The sequence below is a fragment of the Anomaloglossus baeobatrachus genome, chromosome 4, assembly GCF_048569485.1.
Source record: "Anomaloglossus baeobatrachus isolate aAnoBae1 chromosome 4, aAnoBae1.hap1, whole genome shotgun sequence".
Classification (NCBI taxonomy): domain Eukaryota; kingdom Metazoa; phylum Chordata; class Amphibia; order Anura; family Aromobatidae; genus Anomaloglossus; species Anomaloglossus baeobatrachus.
In genome coordinates this window covers 198,877,746-198,905,365 of record NC_134356.1, presented here as the reverse complement: position 1 = coordinate 198,905,365, position 27,620 = coordinate 198,877,746, and the positions used below count along the sequence as shown (strand labels likewise).

At 41.9% G+C, this 27,620-nt stretch overlaps 1 protein-coding gene across 2 annotated transcripts in view; it reads left to right on the top strand.

Moving 5' to 3' along the window:
- The window catches only part of SH3PXD2B (SH3 and PX domains 2B), a 259,726-nt gene that overhangs the window by 156,110 nt on the left and 75,996 nt on the right, over positions 1–27,620 (top strand). For both annotated transcript variants that reach the window (XM_075344622.1, XM_075344621.1), the window contains exons 4-5: positions 7,882–7,958; positions 25,008–25,099. In XM_075344622.1, coding sequence (XP_075200737.1) covers positions 7,882–7,958; positions 25,008–25,099 — 169 coding nt within the window. The remainder of the gene's footprint in view (positions 1–7,881; positions 7,959–25,007; positions 25,100–27,620) is intronic.

Genomic DNA, 27,620 nt, shown 5'->3' with positions numbered 1-27,620 from the left:
GAAGGGACCTTGGCAGCACTCACAAGAGCAGAGTCTATTTCTTTCTTTACCAGGCACAGTTCCATACATTTTGTCAGGCCCTTGAATGTGCAGCTCATTATCATTTAAAGGTAACCTGTCATTTGATTCATGCTAACCAAACTATGGGCAGCATCATTCATAGCTCCAGCATTTCAGAAAAAAAATTAGTATAGTTTTTAGATGTGGTCTAGTACCTACCTCACTAGCTTCGCCCCACACCTAGGGGCTAGCTGATAGACATGTGTCTACCATGTGTTTTCATAGGGAGAGACCATTCAATCACCTAGAGTGGTGCGGGGAACCCAGGGTGTGGCCACTGGACTAGTGTTGCCTCTCCCCATGGTCCATGGTCAGATTGGTAAACTCTATTCTCCATAAAACTCTAGATTGTTTAGAGAAAAATCTACCTGGCTGAAGTTGTGCAGCCAGGCTCTGATTCATACCGTTCATGGTTTTGGCAGCATAAATCGACTGATAGGTTCCTGCTACTACAGACATGTCAAACTATTGTAATGGGCAAAAGCGCTACAACATATGCCTATCTGTTTTACTGTAATACCCAAAAGAAGACTTCCTTAATAATTGATCAGTCAGTGAAATGCCACCTTACTGCTTTTGGAAAAAGAGAACATTGATGTGAGAGAACATGTTTAATGATGAGCGAGTTTCGAAATACTCGGATTCGTGATACTTGTAACGAGTACTGTTTAATACTCGCGTATGCATTCCGAATAGTGTGTGCAATGCAAGTCTATGAGGAATACTCGCAATGTAGAGTAACCTGTATGCCGTACTATTCGTGTGAGTAGCAAATAATACGGCATTTGGGTTACTCGTTACATTGCGAGTATTCCTTATTGACTTGCATTGCACACACTATTCGGAATCCATACGCGAGTAGTAGACAGTACTCATTACGAGTATCGCAAATCCGAGTATTTTGAAACTCGCTCATCATTAAACATGTTAATTCAGAGAAAAAAGTATATTTTGTTGTTTTCTGTGGATGGCTTCTCAGTCAGCACTCATTCTATGAATGTCATGCATTATTCATGCCAGTTCACACGATCTTACCGTATGTATAATGTCGCACTAAGTAAATTGTTTAGCCGCTCCTGCCATCCTGTAAGGACGACCTGTGAAAAGACATAACGTATGAAACAGCACAGTAATGGCAATACATTAAAACTTGCAAGAATTCCTTCAAAGTACAAGATAAATAAACGCTGAGCAGGAAGGAATCGCTTCTAGGATCCTACTCTGGTCTGGTGCCTTATATAAATAAATGCATTAGCTTTACTTGCACAGATGGCAGGTGTAGAATGCTTACTAAGGTATACATTTGTTGTTGACTGAAACATACAAAGAACATTTCATGGAAAGTATTGGCTAATATATACACGTATGTTTCAACGTCTTTTGATGTATATGATACTTTAGTTGATGTGACTGGAAAAACCGCCATGATTTTAGTTGAAAATATTCAGTTCTAGCATTCAACATGACCTATAAAGCTTGAAATAATTAGTATAGCTGAAAAAGTTGAAGTATTTATACAAAATCTACTCCTCCTATTATTACATTATGTTTGGCAAGTTTCCATCTTAGGCTGGGCTCAGACATGCGTAAATTCTCTCATTCAAGAGAACAGGATCAATTGGGCAAATGACACTCCGATCAAACTTTGATCTAAGTTTGATCAGTGTCATATTAATGTGATCCAGAGAAATGGAGCACACTGCAGAAGAAGATGGAGAACAGGATGCATGAGTCTGGTAATGGGCTTGGTGGCTATTGTGAAAATTGCAAGATTTCTTTTTTTTCATATATACATAAAAACCTGATTTAAACAAAATCCCATTTTATGACATTCCATTTAATGGGAGGGCTGGATACTCACACATTTGGGGTTTTCATCAGTGTAATAAACTAATTGTCCCAAACTCAAGTCTAACCAAATGCTATGTTAGGGCTCTCTCACACTACGATATCGGCTGCGACGCCGGATGTGCGTCACTTTCGATTTGACCCCACCGACATCGCAGCTGCGATGTCGTAGTGTGCAAAGTGCCCCTAAGACTAAAGGTGTCATGTGGAACTTTGTTAATAACCAGGCATGTAATGCTTTAAAATAGTTGGGAATCACTAATAGTAATGTTACACAATAGGGAAATGCTCTATTGGAGGAGGGAGGGGTGATAAGGTGAAGAACATAAGTTCATGGTTACATAGGTTGAAAAAAAAAGGGATGTCAATGAAATTCAACCTTCTGTAACCATTATTTATAATCCACAAAGTCGTTCGTTGTGAGAAAATCATCCAGCCCTTTTTTTAAAAGTTATTATAATGTCAGCCATTACTACCTGTTGTGGTAGGGCATTCCACAGTCTGACTGCTCAAACTGTAAAGAACCCTTTCCTAGTGAGCTGCTAGAATTGCCTATCCTACAATAGCAATAAAAGCTAGAAACACACTTTTAAAAGCTATGTACCTACACATTGAACTGTATTTAGTTACAAAACAGAAATATTAGGGTCCTGATTCATCATTTGCAGTTTTCTTCGTCTCCGATCCACTCGTGCCTGAAGCATCGCTCTGATCAGGAAAAGCGATCAGATTGTGCAGGCATAATGTCCCCTAAGGGGACTACTAAAATTATTAAAAAAATGTAAAGAAAAGAGTTTAAAAAAAACTAACATAAAAATTCAAATCATCCCCTTTTTGCCCCATTGAAAATAAAAAAAATTACATATACTTGGCATCGGCGCGTTCATAAATGACCGAGCAATCAAAATATAAAATCAGTTCATCTCATTTGTACACGGCGTAGCGAGAAAAAAATCCCAAAGTGCCAGAATTACAATTTTTTTTTATTGCCGCAACAATGCATTAAAATGCATTAACAGGCAATGAAAACATCACATCTACCCAAAAATGGCATAATTAAAGCCACCAGCTCAAGACGCAAAAAATAAGCCATCATTGAAAAAAGAGAACTCTAAAGGGCACTTTACATGCTGCGAGATTGATATCGCTAGCAAGCGTACCCGCCCCCGTTGGTTGTGCGACATGGGCAAATCGCTGCCTGTGGCGCACAACATCGCTTACACCCGTCACACAGACTTACCTTACCTGCGACGTCGCTGTAGCCGGCGAACCGCCTCCTTTCTAAGGGGGAGGTTCGATCTGCGTCACAGCGACGTCACACGGCAGCCGTCCAATACAAGCGGAGGGGCGGAGATGATGAGCGGGCGGAATATCCCGCCCACCTCCTTCTATCCTCATTGCTGGTGGACGCAGGTAAGGAGATGTTCGTCGTTCCTGCGGTGTCACACATAGCGATGTGTGATGCCGCAGGAACGACGAACAACCAGTGGCATGCACCACCAACGATATTATGAGTTGTCAACGATTTTTTACTTTTTTGCGATCGTTGATCGTCGCTCCTAGGTGTCACACACTGCGATGTCGCTAATGAGACACACCGTGACCCCGACGATATATCGTTAGCGATGTCGCAGCGTGTAAAGCACCCTTAAGGGTCTTTTAAAATGGTAACAAAAGAGCTATTTTTTTTTTTTTTACAAACATCTGAATTTTTTTCACCAGTTAGATAATAGTAAAACGATACATGTTTGGTATCTATATACTCATACTGACCTGAGAAATCATAATGCCATGTCAGTCAATGCAATATTAATGAAAAAGTTATGGCTCTTGTAAGTAGGGGAAGGGAAAACGAAAACGGAAAATCGCCCAAGGGTGAGGGGGTTAAAACCTTACCATATATCTAGTAACGTAAATGTAAAATAAGAACTTAGCAGGACCAGGTCCCAATATGGACACTCAGCAATGGGAAGCTATGTAAACGGAATGTCCAGCTCAAACATAGTCAATGATGAACCAGCCCCTAGGTGTTTATAAGTCCAGACCAGACACTATCCAGATGTGAAGAGGCTGGAAGAGGTGGACTACTTTCTTGTGCAGCCTGGTTAGGGAAGAAGATAAGGTATGTCCATAGCATACAAATTATAGAGGTCAGCGAGTTAGTGGAGACCAGCAGGCTGTTCTTTTTTGTTGCACAAATTGAGACTGAGGAATTGCAGCAATATGGGACCCCCTTCTCTTACTGCTTAGTAGCAAAGCTGTAGAATCTTCCTTCCTGGGCAGATCAGGAAATAGGTAAATGACATCTCTTTGGCATTCAGTAGCCCTGACGGATCTATTAGCGGGCAACAGTTCATCACTGTGTTTTGTGCTTTGAAATTTACAAATGATATCTCATGGCTTATCACAGATAACACTGCAAGGTGTAGATATGCAGAAAGCATCCTCAATAATATTCAGGGACTCTTGAAATTTTGTTGGGTATCTTCGATAAGGTTTCATGTAGATGAGGTAATTACAGTCTAAGGCTTCTGCCACACTCACGTGAAATTCACGCATGTGCCGAGAGACACGTATTTTCCCTGCGTGTTGCGTGCAGGTAAGTACGTGTCTCTGGTACGTGCGTGACACGTGTGTTCTACGTGTGCTATCCGCGATAGCACACGTAGAATCGGTAATTATTATACTCACCTGGTCCTTCCTGATGTCCGCGCTGCTGTCCGTGGTGCTGATCCTCGGTCTCCAGCCCTCCCGTCTCCCCGCTGCTGCTGCTGCCAGGCAGTGAAGTGAATATTCAATGAGAATAATGAGCGGCGGTCGGCAGCAAGAGGCAGCAGCGGCAGAGACAGGAGGGCAGGAGAAGGTGAGGTTATGTTTTGTTTTTTTTTTCACTGACATGTTTGTTTTCTCCGGCGCGTGTCACACGGGACCGCATCCACACTACACCCGTGTGGTACGGGTGTGGGCCGTGTGACACCCGTGCTGCCGGAGAAAACACTGACATGTCAGCGCTTTCAAAATCGCACACACGTACAAACGCACACGGACACACGTTCCGTGTGGTTTTACGTGTGTGTGCCTGCTACCATAGGGTAGCATTGCTTAACGTGTCTCCGTGCCGCCGGTACGTGAAAAAAATGCCAAACACGTACCGGAGGCACGGATGTGTGGCGCTAGCCTAAAATTGCTCTTTCTTAAAAGCACCAATCCAGCATTTTTTTTTTCAGCAGTGGAGTGACACTTTAAATCTAAGCCCCTTGTCCCCTGTCATATACTCACCTGCTGGTGGATTCACCTTTTACCAACGCCACTCCAGTCACCGCGACGCCATCTTGTGACTGTAACTTCTGACTGTCTGGAAATCAAAAGTTGCGTCACAAGCTCCCAATACATCTCTGAGAGCCATGTCGAGGCCAGAATGAGGCTCTCATAGAATGTATTAAAGTTCACCAATCACCATTATTTTTCTATAGAGCCTAACACAGTCATGCTGATTCTATACATAACTTTAGTTGTCAGATAGGATGTATAGTTTTTGAAACACAAGCAAGTAAAGTTTGTTAAATGAACAGTTTTTTGATTGACAGCAGCTGCTGAGCAGCTAATAGCTTGGGGTGGGGTTTGATAGTGATTCCTGCTCCCCTGCCTGTCCATCCTGTCTCTATATTATTTATGCTAATTCCATTATAGAAGGTTGTGGCTATAAATCACGATGGCTAGAAGGACCTTGTTGACATCATACCCATGTGACCAGAAGAGGCGGAGCTTCAGCCAACAGAAATATGTTGCTTCCTGGTATCAGCTATGTTGGCTGGGGCCCCGCCTCTTCTGGTCACATGGGTATGTTGTCAGCAAGGTCCTTCTAGCCACCATAATTTATAGCTACAACCATTAGTAAAACACTTTTATAATGGAATTAACAAATAATAGATAGGGGAGGAACAACAGGCAGGGGTGGGCGTAAATCACTATCAAAGCCCACCCCAGCTATTAGCTGCTGTAGCTGCTGTCAATCAAAAAACTTCATTTTACAAGCTTTACTTGCTTGGATTTCAAAACCTATATATCCGAGCTGACCACTAAAGGTATGTATATAATCAGCATGATAGTGCCAGTATAGCACTGGCTTTAGGTTACATAGGAAAATCCTGGTGAGAGGTGCGCTTTAAGGTGGGACCTCCGGTGCACTCCATGAAACCCTGGAGCTGCCATCAGCTTCGCTCTGGTTGGCAGCAGATCGACGCTGGAAAAAGATGAAGACTGCACAAAATGAGTATAAGACGTTTCTGGGGACTTCAATTTAAAGCACCACTCCAGTGGGGGGAAAAGCTGGAGGGGTGCTTTAATATTGTTTCTCCTTTCTTGTGATTTAAAGTTCTCCACATACCAAAGTCAGGGATTGTAAGCTTTAATGAGAATAAACCATTTGAGAGAAGGAAATACCCTTGTGCGGCCCCCTCTATAAAAGTGATTTTAGTTCATCTTTATAGTTTGCATGATCGTTAAGCAGTTCACAATCAATTTTGTGAAGGAGCAAATAAACTAATTTCTGACAGAATACTTTTTCACCTCTCCAGTTAGTGGTTGTCATAAATGTTTGCAATAGAAAGTGTTTTAGTCAATACATTATATATACTGTATTTGTTGTTATTTAATGCCTAAATTATACTCTTACATGTGTTGTACATAACTTTACAGAGGTAAATATTATTTTATGTATGATCCTATGCTTTATCTTGACATGCAGTATCTGCCAAGAATATGTATTTAGTATAAGAACCAGATGAACTGAAAGCTTACAAGGGTGGTCCGAAACTAATAATTTACATCCTAAATGACTATTTATTGTAATAGTCTAATAGCTTTTCTAATATGCTTTGTATAAAAAGTCCCCAAGGCCGGGGCCACACGGGGAATAATACGATCCTCGCATGACACTCGGCTCATGCTGGCAGCACAGCAGGAGCCGAGTGTCATGCGATCGGACCTCAGCTGCGGGAGACGGGCCAGCACTGAGGAGGGGCGGGCTGGCACGGAGGAGGAGAGGGAGGGATTTCTCTCCCTCTCTCCTCTGTAGCCGGCTATTGTGATTCTCGCCCTGCACTCGTGTTACACTGGTGTACTGCAAGTGCAGTGCGATCTTTCTCTCACCCCATAGACTTGAATGGGTGCGAGAGAAAGAGTCTCGAATTACAATCTGAGAAAATAATCGCTCATGGGTGCTGGGACATAGGTTAATATTGGTCCGAGTGGATTGCGATGTTTTATCGCATTCCATTCAGTCCGATTTTCATGCCGTGTGGCTTAGGCCTAATATTTATTCTCTAAACTAACTGCTTTATTTATTTTTTTACAGGACATGATCATAGGTTCAAGGCTGCATCCTGTGTCCCCACCCTGAAAAGAAGCGTCATCAGTGATGTCTGTTTTAGGGGCTGGGCCTGCCTCTGCTGTACTGAGCATGCATCAGTTGTCAATTCTGACGTATGCTCAGTAGGATCTGATCACTCTGCAATATTCTCCTCAGTGCACAGTGACAGTGCACACCATTGACGGCTTACTAGTGCACTACCTGTGATTTACTTTTGATTGCTGGACTGTTCCTTGCTCACCCTACTTACTGCTTTCTTTTCTGACAATGCTGACTGACCGTGAGCTCTCTTGCTGACCTGTCAATACAAATTAGGTCCAGTGGGGAAGTGCACTTTCACTCTGCAATACAAATGATATTGCACAGTGACAAAATCTATGTATTGCTGTATTCTGCAGAGTAACAATTTATTACTATGTTCCTTTTATTTAAAAAATTATTGATCTCTATGTATGTATACATGCACCATCTGTTCCCCTTCAAAAGACAGAATGGAATAGGGTGTATGTATTTTATTTTTCTTTATATAGTTACAATAGCTTCAGTTTAATTCCTGATTAAATAATAATAACATATCATTATCTTGTTTAATTTTTCCGTAGGAAAAATCTTGTTTCGGCGAAGTCACATACGTGATGTTGCAGTGCGACGCCTGATTCCGATTGATGAGTATTGTAAGGTAAGTGAGTCCATCCATTTTAGAAATACACATTAACTCAAGGGTAGCGTATTTTACTTTTTTGTCCTGATAGAATCTGTCAGTAGTAACAGCTGAAGATTGGTATTCTAAAAAGTATGTTTCCAGTTATCAATATGCTGCATCATAATCATGTATGGATCAGCTCATATGTCTAGGATTTAGAAAGAGCATTATGATGGCTGCATTTTGGCTCCTAAAAATTAAAGAGGACCTGTTGAAGTGTTCATGTTGAACTCTTCACCATGTAATAATGGCTGCAGACTGGAATACATTTTTTTTGTTCCTTTACTTTGCTTCTCCATTGCGGAGATATTAGCAATCAGATATTTGGCACCCAGTGAGTTAAGTTTAGTTAAGTCTAAGTGGGTGTTATTAAATTTCACTAGGGGTGTGTACTTCTGCCTCCTGTATGACACTGACCAATCATAAGCAGGCAGCAAAATAGAAGTGTAGAAGGACATGTGATGATGTCATCAGGTTAACATGCCCTGAGTCCACAGGTCCTACTTTTCGTAGTGTGCAGCATAAATAGAAACTGAAGATATATTACACAGCACAAATGTGTGGGGCTATTAACTTCAGTATGACCTTGGCCAGGAATGTGCAGTAGTTACATTCCAAGAGAGAGGTTAAATCCTAACATACCATCACCATCAGAACATTGATTTTGAAACCGCAGTTATCTGATCAATTCCCTCCCTCACCCTCCTTCCTCACTGTTCTTCTCATCTTCTGAAGAGTTGCAGTTATAAATCACCAGCTGGCAGCTTTCACAACAGGTCTCCAAATCTCTGCTTTTGCTGAGTTATGTGCTTGTTCAAATGCCTTCTTATCTGTATGTGTAAATACATAGTGTAGGCTCAGAACAAACCACTGATGGCAGAATGTGTTATAGCAGAACTTGTGTAGGGCTCTATAGTTCTGTTAATACTACAGCTCTGCTCACCAGAAATGTCACTCAAGGAGTAGAGCCTGTCCTGCTAGAAAGCAGAAAGTAAGGAGACTGGAAGGAATGACATTGCTCTGAACTGCCCAAGAGACAATTTAAGAATACCCCTTCAACAAGGGACACTACACAGCATTTTTGCTAATCCTGTGTAGGAAATCACACAATTTTAATAAATTCTTTACCATTTTGGGTAGATGCACTGTTTTGATTGCCTCTTATTGCATTTTATTGCAATGTTACTTCGTCCAAAAAATAGTAATTCTGGCTTTTTTATTTATTTTTTTGTTACGCTATTCACCAGTCAGATTAATTTATTTTATATTTTGATAGATTGGACATTTATGAACTCGGTGCTACCAAATATGTGTATTTTTTTATTGTTTAATTTTCAATATGGCAAAAGGGGGGTAATTTGAACTTTTGTGGGTTTTATTTCCTTATTTTTTTTTATTTTTTCCACTTTTTACGTTTTTTTCTAGTCTCAGAGGACTTGAAGCTGAAATCATCCATTCTGTAGTGCTATACACAGCAGTACATCAGCACTGCACTGTACAGCTGAAATTATCATCTCCTATGAATGTCGGCTTGCAGTCAGCTTTTACAGGAAGTATGTCATGGCAAACACAGGGGTTATCAGATGACCCCCAGCTGTCATAACAACCCATTGGCGCCTCGCGATCCTGTCTCAGGGCTGCTGATAGGAACGGGGAATGGCACGCTTCCCTCTGGTGCTTATTAAATCCCGTTGCCAGAGATGGACAGCAGAATTTAGCTAGTTAACATTGGCGGGCGGATCTCTGATACACCCACAGCTGTTAGAGGCACATGTAGGCTGATCAGATAAGCCGACATGTACAGTGGAGGTGTGGGCTCAGTGTGCAAGCCTGCATCAAAGCGAGGGACACGACCTAGGACATATCAGTACATCATAGGTCATGAAGGGGTTAAAGAGGAGCAGCACCAGGTCAAAACTGGACAGTGTTTGCCCTGTGTTATTCCTGCTGCTCTCCTGAGTATTCTCTTTTAAATTTGCTGCTTATTTCCAGAGATGTGAGACTTTTTATATAGTTCTATTTTTTTATAGTCTTTACAAGGGGGTTTTGCTCATCTAATATATAAAGCTAAGTGTGTGTATGTATGTGTGTATGTATGTGTGTATGTATGTATGTCCATTAAAGGAAACTGCACCGTCACATTTACAATCGTGAAACTTTGCACAGACACCTCATTTGACTCAGGGAACATCGTAGACTATAGGCCGCTTTACACGCTGCGACATTGCTAGCGTTTGCTAGCAATGTTGAGCGCGATAGCACCCGCCCCCGTCGTCTGTGCGATATTTGGTGATCGCTCCCGTAGCAAACATCGCTACGGCAGCGTCACACGCACATACCTTGTCAGCGACGTTGCTGTGACCGCCGAACAATCCCTCCCTCAAGGGGGAGGTTTGGTCGGCGTCATAGCGACGTCACTGCTGTGTCACTAAGCGGCCGGCCAATAGAAGCGGAGGGGCGGAGATGAGCGGGACGTAACATCCCGCCCACCTTCTTCCTTCCGCATTGCCAGTGGACGCAGGTAAGGAGATGTTCGTCGCTCCTGCGGTGTAACACATAGCGATGTGTGGTGCCGCAGGAACGAGAAACAACATTGCTACTTACCTGAGAACGATTGTTTGTAATTAAACGACCTCTCCAAAACAAACGATTTTTGTCTTTTTTGCGATCGTTTTAGGTCGCTCCAGCCTGTCACGCTGTGACGTCGCTAACGACGCCGGATGTGCATCACAAACACTGTGACCCCGACGATATATTGTTAGCGATGTCGCAGCGTGTAAAGCACCCTTATGTTTGAGGGGAAAATTTAACCCCGCGCTTTATGCCATGGCCACACGAGGATCTACTGCGATCCTCGCATGACACTCGGCTCACGCTGGCAGCACAGCAGGAGCCAAGTGTCACTGCAAGTGAGGTCCGATCATGCGATCAGACCTCAGCTCTGGGGGGCGGGCCAGCTCTGATCAGGGGTGGGCCGGCTCTGCGGAGGGGCGGGCAGGCGCTGCGGAGGGGAGGGAGGGATTTATCTCCCTCTCTCCTCTGTAGCCGGCTATTGCCATTCTCGCCCTGCACTCGTAGTACACCGGTGTACCGCGAGTGCAGTGTAATTTTTCTCTCGCCCCATAGACTTGAATGGGTGCGAGAGAAAAAAGGATCGCATTACAGTGGCAGCATGCTGCGATTGTTTTCTCGGTCCGATTAGGGCTGAGAAAATAATCGCTCATGGGTGCTGACACACAGGCTAATATTGGTCCGAGTGGAATGCGATGTTTTATCGCATTCCACTCGCACCGATTTTCATGCCGTGTGTTTTAGGCCTTACAGTTATTCGCTAAAAAACCTGCTTACAATAAAGTCAATGGAGCTGGGAGCTACAGGTCATTAAAGGGAACCTGTCAGCAGAAATTTCCCCTAAAACCTCACAGATTCCCCCTCTGCAGCTCCTGGGCTGCATTCTAGAAAGGTCCCTGTTATTATTGGGCCCCCTTTCTGACCAAAAAAAAGAGTTTATAAAGAGGTACCTTTTTGGCTTCGGATTCTATAAATCAGACACGGGGGCGGGCAGCCTGATGGCCGTTATTCTGCCCCCTGGTCCTGTATGCCGCCCCCATCGCTGATTTCCATACTTTTGGACGCTGCCCACTGCTCCAGCCATCCCCGCGCATGCCCAGTGCCAGTCTCACGGGACTGAGCACTGTGACTGCTGGTGACGTGTGCGCAGGCAAGTGATTATGGGCGGGACTGTGACTGTTATCAGCAAGTACCCGCCCATAATCTCGTGAGCGCGCAAACCTCTCCAGCGTCACACTGTGCTCAGTGTAGATGCTAGACTGTATGGGCTGCTTCCAGGTATGACATCCCTTTGTCACGTGATAGTATTTTGAACACGCCCCTATCACGTGACAAAGGGACGTCATCCCTGGAAGCAGCCCATACAGTCTAGCATCTACACTGAGCACAGTGTGACGCTGGAGAGGTTTGCGCGCTCACGAGATTATGGGCGGGTACTTGCTGATAACAGTCACAGTCCCGCCCATAATCACTTGCCTGCGCACACGTCACCAGCAGTCACAGTGCTCAGTCCCGTGAGACTGGCACTGGGCATGCGCGGGGATGGCTGGAGCAGTGGGCGGCGTCCAAAAGTATGGAAATCAGCGATGGGGGCGGCATACAGGACCAGGGGGCAGAATAACGGCCATCAGGCTGCCCGCCCCCGTGTCTGATTTATAGAATCCGAAGCCAAAAAGGTACCTCTTTATAAACTCTTTTTTTTGGTCAGAAAGGGGGCCCAATAATAACAGGGACCTTTCTAGAATGCAGCCCAGGAGCTGCAGAGGGGGAATCTGTTAGGTTTTAGGGGACATTTCTGCTGACAGGTTCCCTTTAATAGGAGCTCTGATTGTTTGCTATAGGCAACAAAGAACATTGTTAGTGTAAAATATCTTATGCATGAGGTAGTATCATATCGGTAGAGACAGACACAGAAAGAGACAGAGACACACTTTGACAGAAAACACAGTCACGCAGAGATAGACACACACAGAGACCGAGACAGAGACACACACACAGACACTAACACAGAGACACAGACGACCAGAGTTAGAGACACACACACACACAGATAGACAGAGACACACATAGAGACACACACACACACACACACACACACACACAGATAGACAGAGACACACATAGAGAAACACACACAGAGACAGAGGCACACACAGAGACAGACACACAGAGGCAGACAGAGAGGGAAAGAGACAGCGGAACGCTTAGTTACTATCCCGGGCAACGCTGGTTACAACAGCTAGTAAGTTAATAATACCGAGCAGCCTAAAGGCATGACCTTAGAGAATCCTGAGTGGATTTTGGGGAAGATTCTGCTCCACAATCTTTATGAAAAACAACTTAAATTATTATTATTATTATTGTTATTATTATTAAGTGGAACAATTACTAGTCATATGAAGAAAAGTGGTAATGTTTTTACGTACTCTTCGAGAAAAATATGGGGCAAAAGCCTCTATTAATTTGCCTATAGTTTTCCATGCTTTTTCTGTGAGAGACAGTACAATGTTTTCCTATAACATTAGAAACATAAATAAGTACTCTAGTCTAAAAGAGCAGCACATTTCTTAATAAGCTGCGTTATCTCTGCCTTTCGCTCATAGGAGCCTAAGGGACCAGAGAAATAAATCTTCCCTAAAGAACACGCAGTGCAGTTTTGGGGATGGAATATTTTCAATAATAAAGTAAGGATTAATAAAAGGTGGTCTTCTGTAAGAAACTGTAACTTACTATAAATGCTGATTATACGCCAAAGTAATTTGCTCTAAACAAGTGAACTTTTACCTTCATCTTGTCTATGTCCTAGGGAATTTCTGTGTCCTTCCCTGCTTTGTATATATCTATCGTCGTGTTTTTTTTCTGTAAAGTATTCCATCTTCTGGAGCACAAAAAATTGACATATTTGTTGCATTAAACTTCAAGGTTAGCCTTCTAGTCAGTGCTTGTATAAGATGAAGATAGGATATTATTTTAGCTTAGTTCTCAGAAGGGGTCCAGGATATATGATACTCCATAACCCTACACATTTCCTTTCCAGGCAGTGTTTTGGTAAAAGGAGCAAACCCAGAGCGGCATGTGCATTCTGTAATGAAATGACTTGATGCCTGACTAGTTATTATTGGAATTGCTGGGAATAGAGGTCTGTGTGCGGTAATATGTGCATTAGTCATGTAATAGTGCACCTGGCTCTTACTTAAAAATGGATCTACTAAGCTGAGATGAGAAGAAAGAAGAAGCCTGAACCCAGATACTTGATTTACAATTAAATATTTATGATGCATGGGAATACACATTATTCTGTTTCAGATTTTTTAAAAATCCTCAGAATGCACACATTCCACATATTGAGAGAATTACACTATGCATTTTAAGGCACCAGGTTTTTCCATGTAAACTATGGTCACCCCCAGTAAGCCCTCATACAAGGGGTTGCTGATAAGCCTTTGGCTTTGTGATCTTATTTTGTTTTTATGGTAACGGATATTACATCACATGAAATCCTTATGTATCTAAAAAATGTTTTCAAAATTTTGTGTTTGTTGCTTATGGCAACAGTGTTCTACACACACGAGAAAACAAAATGGTGGAGTCTAATGCGATATTCACAGCAACTGAGAGCAGAGGTGTGATAAAATTCTTGGTTCTGCAAGGAACATCCACAAAGGATATTCATGGTGCTATGTTGCAGACATTGGGGAATCAATACCCTTCATATCCCACAGTTAAGAACTGGGTTGCCAAATTTAAAACGGCCACTTCAGCACCAATAATGGGGAACGTCCTGGACGACCGAGAGTGGTTGTTGTTCCAGAGATCGTCGATGCTGTGCACAACCTCATCCTGGAGAATCGATGAATTTCAGCTAAAGAAATAGCAGACATCATGGGGATTTCCCGTGAACGTCTTTGTGTCATTATAAATGGACATTTGGACATGAGGAAGCTATCTGCAAAGTGGGTCCCCAAATGTTTGACCACGGATCAGAGAAGCATGCCAGTGAAAACTTCCCGGTCCATTTGTCAGTGTATCTTGACTGATAAGAACTTCCTGGATCGACTGGTTACGATGGATGAGACCTGGATTTATTTGTATGACCCTGAAAACAAGGAGTAGTCAAAAGAGTAGAGGCACAGTGGTTCTCCTCAACCAAAGAAGTTCAGGGTGCAAAATCAGCCACTAAGGTGATGGCGTCTGTGTTCTGGGATAAGGAGGGCGTGCTGCTAGTAGACTACCTTAAAAAGGGTTACACCATCAATGCAAGGTATTATATTGAGCTTTTGGACCAATTAAAGGCAGCTATGAAGGCTAAAAGGCGCGGCAAGCTGTCCAAAGGAATCTTGTTCCTGCAAGACAATGCCTCTGCTCACACGGCACAAGCGACCACAGCAAAACTGGCAGAGCTGGGCTTCCAGCTGGTTGACCACCCACCTTATTCACCAGATCTAGCTCACTCCGACTATCATCTGTTTCCAAACCTGAAGAAACACCTCAAGGGTATCAAATTTCACACCATTTCTGATGCCATGGCTGCCACGGATGCCTGGTTTGAGGCACAACCGAAATCCTTCATTTTGCTAGGCTTACAGAACTTGGAATATCGATGTAAGAAGTGTGTTGACATCAGTCGAGAGTATGTGGAATAAATCTCGTTTCTTTCTGGGTAAAGCCAAAGACTTATCAGCAGCCCTTTGTATACAGCATTCTAGAATACTGTATATACTGTAACTGCACAAGCAGATAACATAAAAAACACTTTTTATTACACTTACCTGTGGGGGCGATGGGTGTCGTTGGACTTGATCCAGCCCCTTTCTCTGTTTGTGATCACCGTCCTCTTTCGATGCTTGTTGTGGATGACGCGTCCTATGTCATACACACGGTGTTCTCCATGGCGCTTTTGCGCACGAGCACTACTCTCTGCCTTGCTCTGGCACAGCAAAGTGCTGTAATACGCAGGTTCTGGGAAAGGTCAAAGACCACCCCGCACATGTGCACTAAAATACTTTGCTCTGCCCTCAGCAGGGCAGAGAAAAGTGCACAGGTGCGCAATTTAGAATGCTGTATATGAGGGCTTACTGGTGGTGGCCGCAGGTTATATGGGAAAAACCCGGTGACAGGTTCCTTTTAAGGCTAAGCTCCTATGATGAATATTTGGTGAGCATATTTTCTTTTCTTTTGTAATGTATTGCACACCTTGCAGCTATTTATCCATAGTGATTTCCTCCTATTTCTAGCTTGTTTATTCCCATAGGGTATATATTGTGCATAGCAACTATTTGTCTATTTGGAATAATTGTAAAAGTGTCCCTTTTTTGTGTATTTTTTATTTTCATGGACATTTTCCCAGTTTATGACAAATAAGATCATCGCTTAATCACTGGAAATTCACCTTCATCATTTAGGCTATGTGCACATGTTGCAGAATTGGTTGCAGACAATATGTACCCAAATCTGCATGTTCTGGCAGAAAGAAAAGGTGCGGAAAAAAATATGTGCGTTTTTGCAGCATTTTTTTATGCGATTTTGTTTTTTTTCCAGTGCTGTCAATAGTGAAAATGCAGGAAAAAAAACCAAAGTATTGACAAGCTGCATATTTTTTCTGCAACAAAATCTGCAAGGACAAAAAATCCTCAACGTGTGCACTACATTTCAGGATTCTCATAGACTTTGCTTGTATAAGTACATCCTTGCAGATTTCTGAAAATCTGCTAGAAAAAAATGCTGCAAAAATGCACCGATTGCACACAGCCTTGGTATCCATGTAACCCCTCTGTACTGATGAAGTATCGCTGTGATCAGGAGAAACGATTGCACTGTGCAGTCATAAAGTCCCCTAGGGGGACTAGTAAAATTAAATAAAAAATTTAAAAATAAAGTTTTTAAAAATATTAAATAAACCCCAAAACCCTAAAAGTTCAAATCACCCCCCATTTGTCCCATTAAAAATAAAACAATTTAAAAAAAAAGCAAAACCACATATTTAGTATTTCCACGTTTCAAATGTCCAAGCTTTGAAAATATAAAATCAATTAATCTGATCGGTAAACGGCATAGTGAGAAAAAAATGAAAACGCCAGAATTAGGCTATGTGCCCACGTTGCGTCGAGGTAGTTGCAGTTCTAAACGTACCCTCTGTTAGTAATTGATTTTGCCAAAGTTGCTTTTTACCATAAAATAGCGCTAAAAACACATGCGTATTTACCGCGCTTTAGGTGCGTTTTTAGCGCTTTTTACATGCTTTTCAATAGTGTTTTGACAGATGCGTTTTGAACATAAAGACACTGCTAAATAAAGATTAAACAGTCAAACATAATGAAAAAAAAGGACAACATATATAATTTATGAAAAAAAAAAGAAAATAGTTATATGTCATATAATTCTAGCGGTTATATACTATTTAGCGGTCAAATAGCAATAAATTGATATTTTTGATTAATGTAATTGTTGGACTATGTGTGTGTGTAAAGGGACATATCAAATCTTTATTTTGATGTCCAAAAAGCATGCGTCTTGTTAGTCCAAAACGCATGATTTCTGCACCTAAAAAGCATGTAAAAAGCATGAATTTTGATGTTGCTTGCTTTTTGCAACTTCTCATTGACTTCAATGTTATCAAAACGCAGCCCAAATGGCAAAAACAATTACATGCTGCTTCTTTAAATGCTGAGTTTTTGCCCAAAATTATGTAAATTAAACGCAGCGTTTTAAATAGCATGGTGGGCACAAGTAATCCCTATTTCTCATAGATTTTGCTGGGAAATCACAACGCATGCATTTTGGCATTAAAAAGGTTCAGTTGAAAACACTGCAGAAAAGCATGTAAAAACGCATCGTGGACACATAGCCTTAGGGTTTTTTGTTGCAGCATCATTGCATTAAAATGCAATAACAGGCGATCAAAACATTATATCTAGCCAAAAATGGTATAATTAAAAATATCAGCTCAAGCCTAGTGATGGGAGACTCACAGATTCCCGGGATCGGCGAGTCCAACCGTTTTTAAAACAAAAAAAAAATCCCCAGTTCACGCCTGGAATTGGTTTTGAATATCTGTCTATGGGGAGCATAATCTGGTGCTTTAAAATGGTGGTAGGAGGGATAGGGGGATTGGAGCAGGCGCGTTATACTTACCGAGTCACCTGTGCAGCTCTAATGCTACTTCCGGGGCTGCTCATTATCCCCCATGCATATGCACTGCTTCCGCTGCTCACCGGCAGTTCCCATGTCTCTGATTGTTTGCCGTTAGACGCGCCCCTACCCTGTGTGACAGCGTGTCTGACTGCAACCAATTTATTGGCGCTGTGTGTGCATCTCTATTGCTGTAAAAATAATTAAATAAAAAATTTGGCGTCGGGTCCCTCCATATTATGATTCCCAGGCATACTAAAGCATACGGCTACAGGCTGCAGTCCCCAGCCGTGCGCTTATCCTTGCTGTATATTAAATCAAGAGGGACCGCATGTGGCATTTAAAAAAAAAAAAGATTTACATAAATAATTTAAAAAACTGGCATGCGGTTCCGCCCCCCCCATTTTGATACCCAGCTATGATAAGCCAACAGCTCTGAGCTTGTATTCTCAGGCTGGAGAGACCCATGTTTATTGGGCGACCCAGACTAAAAATAGCAGCCTGCAGCCACCCAGGATTGTTGCATCCATTAGATGTGACAATCCCGGCACAATCTGATTGTGCTGCTTCTCCACTGTTGTTCTTCTGCAGCAAGGTTTTGCTGCTCCAGAGCATAGCCCATATCCTCTCTGTTTGCAGGAGACTTGTTTCTCATTGTCTGTCTTAAGCTTTGAGCTAACCGGATGATGCACATAGACCACATTGCACCTTGCCACCTCACTCTCAAAGGTGTTATCCCAGAGGAAATTAAGGAGGAAAATGTAAAAAAAATTACTTCTTCCTGGCACTGCCCTTCATTACATGCCGCACTAGGCACTAGACCTCCAATGCCTACAGATGAATACAGACCTGACTGTTGTTAAAGGTGCAATTAAGAAAGCCATGTTGTGTACTTGTCCCAAATGAGGATAGCTTGCTTGAAGCTCCTAGCACTGTTTGTTTGGTCAAATAAAGACCTGATGCTTTAACTAAGTAATCGTGTATTTACATGGGCCTATAGATTGTGAAGCAGTTTTGGCCATGTATTTCTTTACAGGTAAAACACATTTCAATTTTAAAATGTAAAACCAGTCACAAAGAGCAACTTAAACTTTTGTTTTCTTAACATGTTATACAGTATATATGATTTATATCAGTTTGGCCATTTTTAGAACTGGGGAATGACTTTAATGTAGTCCTGCCAAAATGGTGAACTAGTTGTGAACTAACTTTTCCACAGCCTGCAGGTGCCAAGCATTAGATTCTCAGTGTCTGGATGCTAAACAGGTGGAAAAACAATAAAGGAATTAGGCAATTAAATTATACAGCTTGATTTCCTTTCTGGTTTCAACCACCAACACCTACAAACCATTATTTGTCATCTTACATTATTCTGCATTTCAGTGTTCAGTTAACACCAATCATGTTATGATTATTTCTTTACTTATGCTAGTCTCTGTGAGCCTGATATTCTTTTTATATTTTTTTTATGTTAAATAAAACGGTATTACTCTACAAATTTAGCAAAACAAAAAATATAGAAAATAGCTTAAAATACATTCTGGAGAAGCTTTGATTTTTTTTTTTCACTTCAATACTTTCTTGGTTTATTTTGCTCCCATGCTTTGTAACAGATTCTGTTTTCATTATACTTAACGTGTCTACACTAGAGGTATAAACTGTACCAACATTCAAGCTGAAACAGCAAAATGTCAAGCTTGCCAAATTTTTGGTGCATTTTTCTTTTAAAAGTAGCACAGATATCGTGTGACCAATTTCTAGTACAATTTATTATTAGAATCTGGGAAAATTCATTCTGGTACCTTAATGTACCAGAAAAATTAGCCACCCTTACCTGGTGTACCAAGGAGGAGCTTATTCTGGTACAGGTAAATAAAACCAACGTAGTACCGTATTTCCCCAAAAATAAGACCTACCCCAAAACTAAGCCTTTGCAGGATTTTTTGGCCTTTTTGGAGTATGTTACGGTTTATCATACTAATAGGATCCTGAAAAAGGGCTTCTGAAGGCCTTTCAGGATATTTATCTTTTATTGCTGTAGGTTGCCTCGTTCTGTTCCTGTAAGCCCCAGAAAATTTATAGTTGCGCGTCAACTAGTTCAATGTATGTTAATGAAAAATGAACATTCACCCCTCCCTCCGCCTAGAATGCCGTATTGCTTGCCCAAGGATCATGTCACAATTCTTGAACCAGCCATCTGCTTTCATGACCAGAGCATGACAGCTGCATAGAAATACATGTTGTCATGCTCAGGTCAGGAGAGCCGTTGGTAAATCAGAGGATAACGATACAATCATCTAGTGAGTAATACAGGAGTCTGACTGAGGGGTAGGCAGGAGAAGTGGGCCAATATTTATTTTGCATTAACGGGTGAATAATTCAGTTGTTTGACAGACCAAATTACTGATGTGTGGCTGGGTGAAGGGGTGAATAATTATTTTCCATTGCCATGCGTTAAACTAGCTGATGTGTGACTATAAATTTTATGAGGCTTATAACAATACAACCTCAATAAACAGCAATTAAAAAATATGTCATCCCCTGAAAATAAAGCCTAGTGTATCTTTTGGAGCCTAAAAGACCCTGTCTTATATTAGGTGAAACATGGTAGTAAGGTACTATACAGCAAATTACTGCATCTACTCCAGTAATACAGGTATGCTATCTGTACAATTCCCATGCCGATTGGCTGGATGTTTCAGCCAACAACTCAAGCAATCGTGGTTTCCAGACACAAATGCCAGGAAAGACCTTTGAATGTATATAATATTGTAACCTGAATCCATTGTAAGTTAGAGGAGTACTGTAATGGTATACAAGCAGAAAACGATCTTAATATTTATACAAAATATGGTTATCTGACAATAGACTGTGGGGAATTTCTTAAAACCAATGTTTTCTACTTCATAAAAAGGCCTATATAAAAAAGCAAAAAAGAGGAATAAATATCATTACTTACAGCAAAGATGGAACTGCAGCTGTATATTGCCCATGTCAAAAGACTACTACTCCAGCAGGATACACCTAACCCCCCACTAAGTGGAGGCATCACAGGTGCAGGAGAAGCAAATCACACACACTTCCAAACATGGAGGAGGCGATTACTGGATGGTAAAACTGCACACTGATGGCTTGCATAGAGCGCTGTTCACACTAGAAGACGCACAGTTGCAAACCCGCAGCCTATTAGGCGACGCCCATACTAGTAGATCAGGCGGGCTGCCAAGTCGTACTCCAACTGTGCACTACATAGGGACAGGAACTCCAATAGCAAGGCCTAACAAAAAGGGGCCTGGCTGTATCCTGTACAAAAAAATGAGGTTTTTTGTTAGCGTTATGGCCATAAGACGGAAGCCTACAACCCTCGTCACGGGAACCTCATGCTTGTAGGTCCCTACACTATATATAATATAAAGAAGCAAAAAAGAGGAATAAATATCATTACTTATAGCAAAGATGGAACTGTAGCTGTATGTTGCCCAGGCCAAAAGACTACTACTCCAGCAAGATAAAAGGCCGCAAAGAGTAACGTGTGCCCAATTTATTGAGAGACACATGAATCTCTTGTTGTGCCCACACCAGAAAATGTAATCTATGCTGGTCAACGGTTCTAGCATTAATAATAGTCAATTTTTCAAACTACACGTGGCACTGCCTATTCACCTGCTGTTTGGAAAAGTGCACGGAAGAAGTGAAAATGGCTCAAATTATTGTGCCAATACGGTGTGTGAGATAAGTTGCAACTTTTTACACCAGAGAACTGGCGTAAGGGGATTATTAAATTTCCACAAATATCTTTACACCAATCAGAAATGGGTTGGTAAGAAGCAATCATATCTATATATATAATTGCCTTATTCTGTCTGTCTGTCTTGCTCCAAAACGACGTCATTACGCTAAAGAGCCTGCGACCAACGGCTTATCTAACTGAACAGCCCGAACTATGGGCCGACAGGACGACGCCCGACACTTTTCCCCGCACCCACACGGAGCCCCGACTCCCCGGTGAGTGCTTCACCCCCGGGAGCCCACACCGGCAACCCAGCCGACACATACCCACCGCTCGCCTCCGCCCCCCGCACACATTACCCCACTTGGCTCCACCTCCCCCTGCACTCCGCCCTCCGCATGTATACACTGAACACACACACACACACACGAGAATTGTCACCGGCAACCCAGCCGACACATATCCAGCCCTCGCCTCTACCCCCCGCACATATTACCCCACTCGGCTCCGCCCTCTGCATGTATACACTGAACACACACACACACACGAATAGTCACCGGCAACCCAGCTGACACATACCCACTGCTCGCCTTCGTCCCCTTGCACACATTACCCCACTCGGCTCCACCTCCCCGCACTCCGCCCTCCACATGTATACACTGAACACACACACACTCACCTGGATAGTCACCTGTCCGCAGCCATGCAGTCCCCGGCACTGACGTCCTCAGCGCTATGGCCCCGCTCGGCTCCACCACCCCCGCACTCCGCCCTCTGCACACATTACTCCGCAGGATGGGGGCACATGTCAGGATGGTGGCTGCACCACGATGGGGGCACATCACAGCATCATCCGCATATTTTTACTTAACTTTATCATGTTCATGGCCTTCTTTCATTACAAGCCATGGACGTCATTAAACATTAGACTCATCTATTAAAACTGTTCCTTCTGTTGTTTGTCATTTCAAAAACCAATAAACAATTATAAGAATACTAAATTAAACCTAACCCATCCAGTCCATTCATTACCTTATTATTCAATCTGCTAACCTACATACACATTCTAGACTACCCGATACATTAGAATCGGGCCACCTTCTAGTAATAGCATAAGAGTAAGAGACTGAAAATGTAAAAAAAATCACCCCTTTTTGGAAAATTTGCTGTAGCACCTTAGGCAAGCAAGGAAAATTTTTACTAACACAAGCTACTGTGATGGTACAATCCAGCAGGTGCCCTTTGAGACTCAATGAGTGTTTTATATTTCCCCCGTATATGGCACCTACCATAGATGCCTCCATATACAGTGTCTCAGCCTTCCACTCGAGATGAGTGAGGGGCCAGTAAATAGCTCTTCCTTTTCCCTTGAGTAGTGCTATAGATGAGTGATTTATGTGATCAATGTATCTGCAGGCATAATTGCAGTGGCAGGACACTTGCTCACTGCTTACCAAGCCAGGTTTCCAAGATGCCACAGAGCTAATAAGATGAAGCTAAACACAATCGGGAACAATGGCATAAGCATCCATGCCTGAGGAATATTTCAATGAAGGCAACTGTGCTTGGGAAGGTTTTGCCAGATTTTGGTTGGTCACTGAAATACCTGTGCTGAATATTGATTTGGTAGTAAAGGATATCTAGTTTAATTCTGATGGATGATATCTTATATACATGTACTGAATAGTAATTCCAAGCAGGTGTTTTATAATGTAAGGCATATTATATACCATATGCATGACTTTACCGGAGATGTAGTGCAGTTTATTCTTTTATTATTTTTACAGATTATTAGGAATTATATGTAGCCATTAGATGAGCACTTATATATTACAATGTGCTGTTTACAGCTTCATGATTAAAGGAAATCTGTTGGGAGGTTTTTGCTACCACATCTGAGAGCAGCATGATGTAGGCAAAGAGAGCCTGAATCCAATGATGTATCAATTAATTTACTGGGTGCAAGGGTTCAGACAGAGAGCTAGAGAGGTGCTAATCACAGCAAGGGGCATGTGAGACTACCAGGCAGGAGGCAATTCAGTCAAGCAGTGATAATCTCCTGGTGCTAACACAAACATTACAGGTAAATAACAGCATAGAACTTTATAAGAAAGGCATCACTGAAATCTGGGTTTTATTTCACATGCTGTCTTCAGATTACATAGCATAGTGTGTATAAGAAGAGGCCTGTCAATCTAGCTGAGCGGGCAGGGAGAAGCTGACAGGAACAGACCTAATCACCTTGTATCTAACACTTGGCTCTTGTGGTCAGAAGAATAAAATGACACATCTTCACCTGACCACCAGAGCTGGATCCAAGAGACTGATGGCAAGGGAGTATATATTACTCTTCTTACTTTAATCCCATCTATGGGTCTGTATTGAATGTATTGAAGTTGTACAACCCCTGTACGCGCAGAGGAAGGGCAGCTAATTGAGGGCATCCTGCTAATAGTTATAAAAGATGCAGCAGCACTCCACGGGCGCTAATGTACACATAAACATTCAGTATATATGAATTTTTAAAAAGCATTTCTATTATACATTCTGTACAAATAAATGTGAAGCTCTTAGCACATATTTGAATCACATTGGAGCATATCGATCAATACCGCCTTACTTTTTAAGCTATGCCGACTTTGACTATGCACCAGATTTAGGAAAGTGGTTCATACTACTGCACAGGAAAATAAGAAACTTTGTAATATATCTTATTTCCTCCTGAACTGAATATGTATTATCAAGATTCAGAAAAAAACAAACAAACAGATTTAGACCTCATTCACATGTCAGTATTTTTAGTAATATGTATCAGCATTTGTAAACATAGATTTCCTTTTTCTCTATGTTTTGGAGCTACTTCTAGATGTGACCAAAAATAATAGGACTATATACAGTGGGTACATAAAGTATTCAGACCCCTTTAAATTTCATGTTATTTCTCATTTATACACACTCTGCACCCCATCTTGAAAAAAAAACAGAAATGTAGATATTTTTGAAAATTTATTAAACAAGAAAAACTGAAATATGACATGGTCATAAGTATTCAGACCCTTTGCTCAGACACTCATATTTAAGTCACATGCTGTCCATTTCCATGTGATGCTCCTTGAGATAGTTCTAATCCTTCATTGGAGTCCAGCTGTGTTTAATTAAACTGATAGGACTTGAATTGTAAAGGCACACACCTGACTATATAAGACCTCACAGTGCATGTCAGACAAAATGAGAATCATGAGGTCAAAGGAACTGCCCAAGGAGCTCAGAGACAGAATTGTGGCAAGGCACAGATCTGGCCAAGGTTACAAAAGAATTTCTGCAGTATTCAAGGTTCCTAAGAGCACAGTGGCCTCCATAATCCTTGAATGGAAGACGTTTGGGACCACGAGAACTCTTCCTTGACCTGGCTGTCCAGCTAAACTGTACCCACTGTAAAGCCTAAGTGTGGACATCTGATTCTGAGGACATGCAGTGATTCAATTTCAGAGAACCTGTGATGCTCCATCCCCATTATTAATCAGTGAATTGTAATGATTTAGTGTATGATGAGAATGGCCATACATTGTGTAACAAGTATGATGTCTCCTCTCCAGGCCTTGATTAGAATGCCTCCTTACATCTCCCAGTGTGATGAAGTGCTGAGTTTCTTTGAAGCCAGACTGGAAGACTATAACCCACCTAAAGAGTAAGTAATATTGTGAAATTGCATGGACTTAATGCAAAATATTCTTTTACTGGAGAGCAGTCTTGTTAGGAAAAAAAACATTATTTTTTCATTCATGCAATGACTGAGTTTACATTGCGATTTGATGAGTTTGTATTTTTAATAGAACAAAACAAATAGATACAAAAACCTACAATTGGGAACTCACTACTCTATGCAGCTAGTTGCCTACCCCATCATACATCATATAAAGAAGCTCCCTGTGGGGAAATATATTGGAAAACGCAGAGCTTGCTCTAGTGACATCTTCTTTAATAAGGAGTGTGGCATTAAAAGTAATAGACTGACAGCTAGAAGTTATAATAGATCGTCACTTCCTAGAGCTAAAACTATAGCTGATTATAAACAACATAGTCACTTATTATGTACCAGTAGTTTAATGTGATATAAAGATAATAGACATAATCCCAATAAAGTCACATTCACTACTGCATATAGCATGGACTATGAAGCCAGTTTGTCTATAGCCAAGAATTTACCTCTCGCAGATCAAGAAGAAAAATTAGCCAACATTCTGGCTCCAGGAGTTAGATTCTCTGTTTCTTTTTCTAATATTCTTAAGGCCGCTTTACACACTACGACATCACTAAAGCGATATCGTTGGGGTCACGGATTTTGTGACGCACATCCGGCCGCATTAGCGATGTCGTTGCGTGTGACACATATTAGCAATTTTGAATCATTGCAAAAACATTCAAAATCGCTCATCGGTGACATCACCCCCTGAGCTCAATTATCGTTGCTGCTGCAGGTACGTTGTAGTTCGTCGTTCCTGCGGCAGCACACATCGCTATGTGTGACACCGAAGGAACGAGGAACCTCACCTTACCTGCGTCCACCGGCAATGAGGAAGCAAGGAGGTGGGCGGGATGTTTGTCCCTCTCATCTCTGCCCCTCCGTTTTGATTGGGCGACCGCTTAGTGACGTCGCTGTGACGCCGAACGAACCACCCCCCTTAGAAAGGAGGCGGTACTCCGGTCACAGCGACGTCGCTATGCAGGTAAGTCCGTGTGACGGGTCTGTGCGATTTTGTGCGCCACGGGCAGCGATATGCCCGTGACGCACAAATGATGGGGGCGAGTATGCACGCTAGCGAGATCTCAGCGTGTAAAGCGGCCTTTACACCTAGCCTTTTTTTAATACAACTAAACAGAATCTTCTTCCCACTTGTCTGTAATTCAAAGGCAACTTTAAAGGGGGTATCTCACAATGCAATTTATGTAATTTTATGTTAGAAATGTCCTTTTTCCATTCTAATGATTCTGAGTATACTTACCATATAAAATCGTTCATTACTGTAATACAACATACGTTATGTCTAGCCATATGTCAGAGTTGCAGTTTGAGATTTATAGGATGTACTATTCACAAGCTTAAAGGGATCCAACCACTGAGATGCTGAACCCAGGCATACCTGTTGTTGAAAAGATCCGATGCTTGGTTGATCAAATATCTTTAATCAAAGTTCCAGAAATGCACTGCACTTTGATTGACAGGTGCAACAGGGCTGGACCTTTGTGGGTCAGGTCCTTGCTGTAAAGTATTCCTCCAGTTTCCTCTATGATGTGCCCCCTTTTCTTTATTTGAATCTAGCTCTGCGTCGCCATTGCTGTTGTTGGCAGTGCATAGACGCAGAGTCTTGAATAAAATGGCGCCGGAGATCGCGGTTCGCACATACGCAAACTCTGACGTCATTTTAATGAAGACAAAATCACTGTTTCGATGCACATGCGTCGCCAACAACAACAATGTCGGTGCGGCACGATATTCAAATAAAGAAAAGAGGGCTCATCATAGAGGAAGCTGAAGGAGGACTTTGCAGCGACTACCCGACCCACAAAGGCCCGCTCCCTTTGCACCTGTCAATCAAAGTGCAGTGCATTTCTGCTACTTTGATTAAATCTATTTCGGCAACCAAGCATTTGATCTTTCTACAACAGGTATGCCTGGATTCAGCATCTATTAGAGTCTGTTTGGCACTTCCTTTACTTCATATCACAAAATGCTGGTATTTGGTTCCCTTTAAAGTGTGGATAGCAGAACACTTACGCGATGCAGTTCTTTACCTGTGAAATACAAAACACTGTACACATCTAGACATTTTGTTGAGAAACATCATGGGGATCCTAGCGCGATGAATGGCATAGAAAAGGTTTACCGTCCATCAAGAGGGCAGATTGATTTAGAGTTTAACTGAATCATGAAGCTAGTTGTAGGTTTACTAGTGGCTTGAATTGTAGATCAGATTTAATGTATCTAGGTTAATTTGCTCTGTTATTTCTTTGAATTTATATTTTCTCAGGATTATTTATTAATGCATGATGCTACATCTATTTGTATATTAGTAGGTTTATTTGTTTTATGTGCATTTATAAATTTATATATTATAATTTATATTTTTACATTATCTTATGAATACATCTATGAACTTATACTTCCAAACTTTTTTTATATTCTTTTGTATTTCTATATATATTCACTT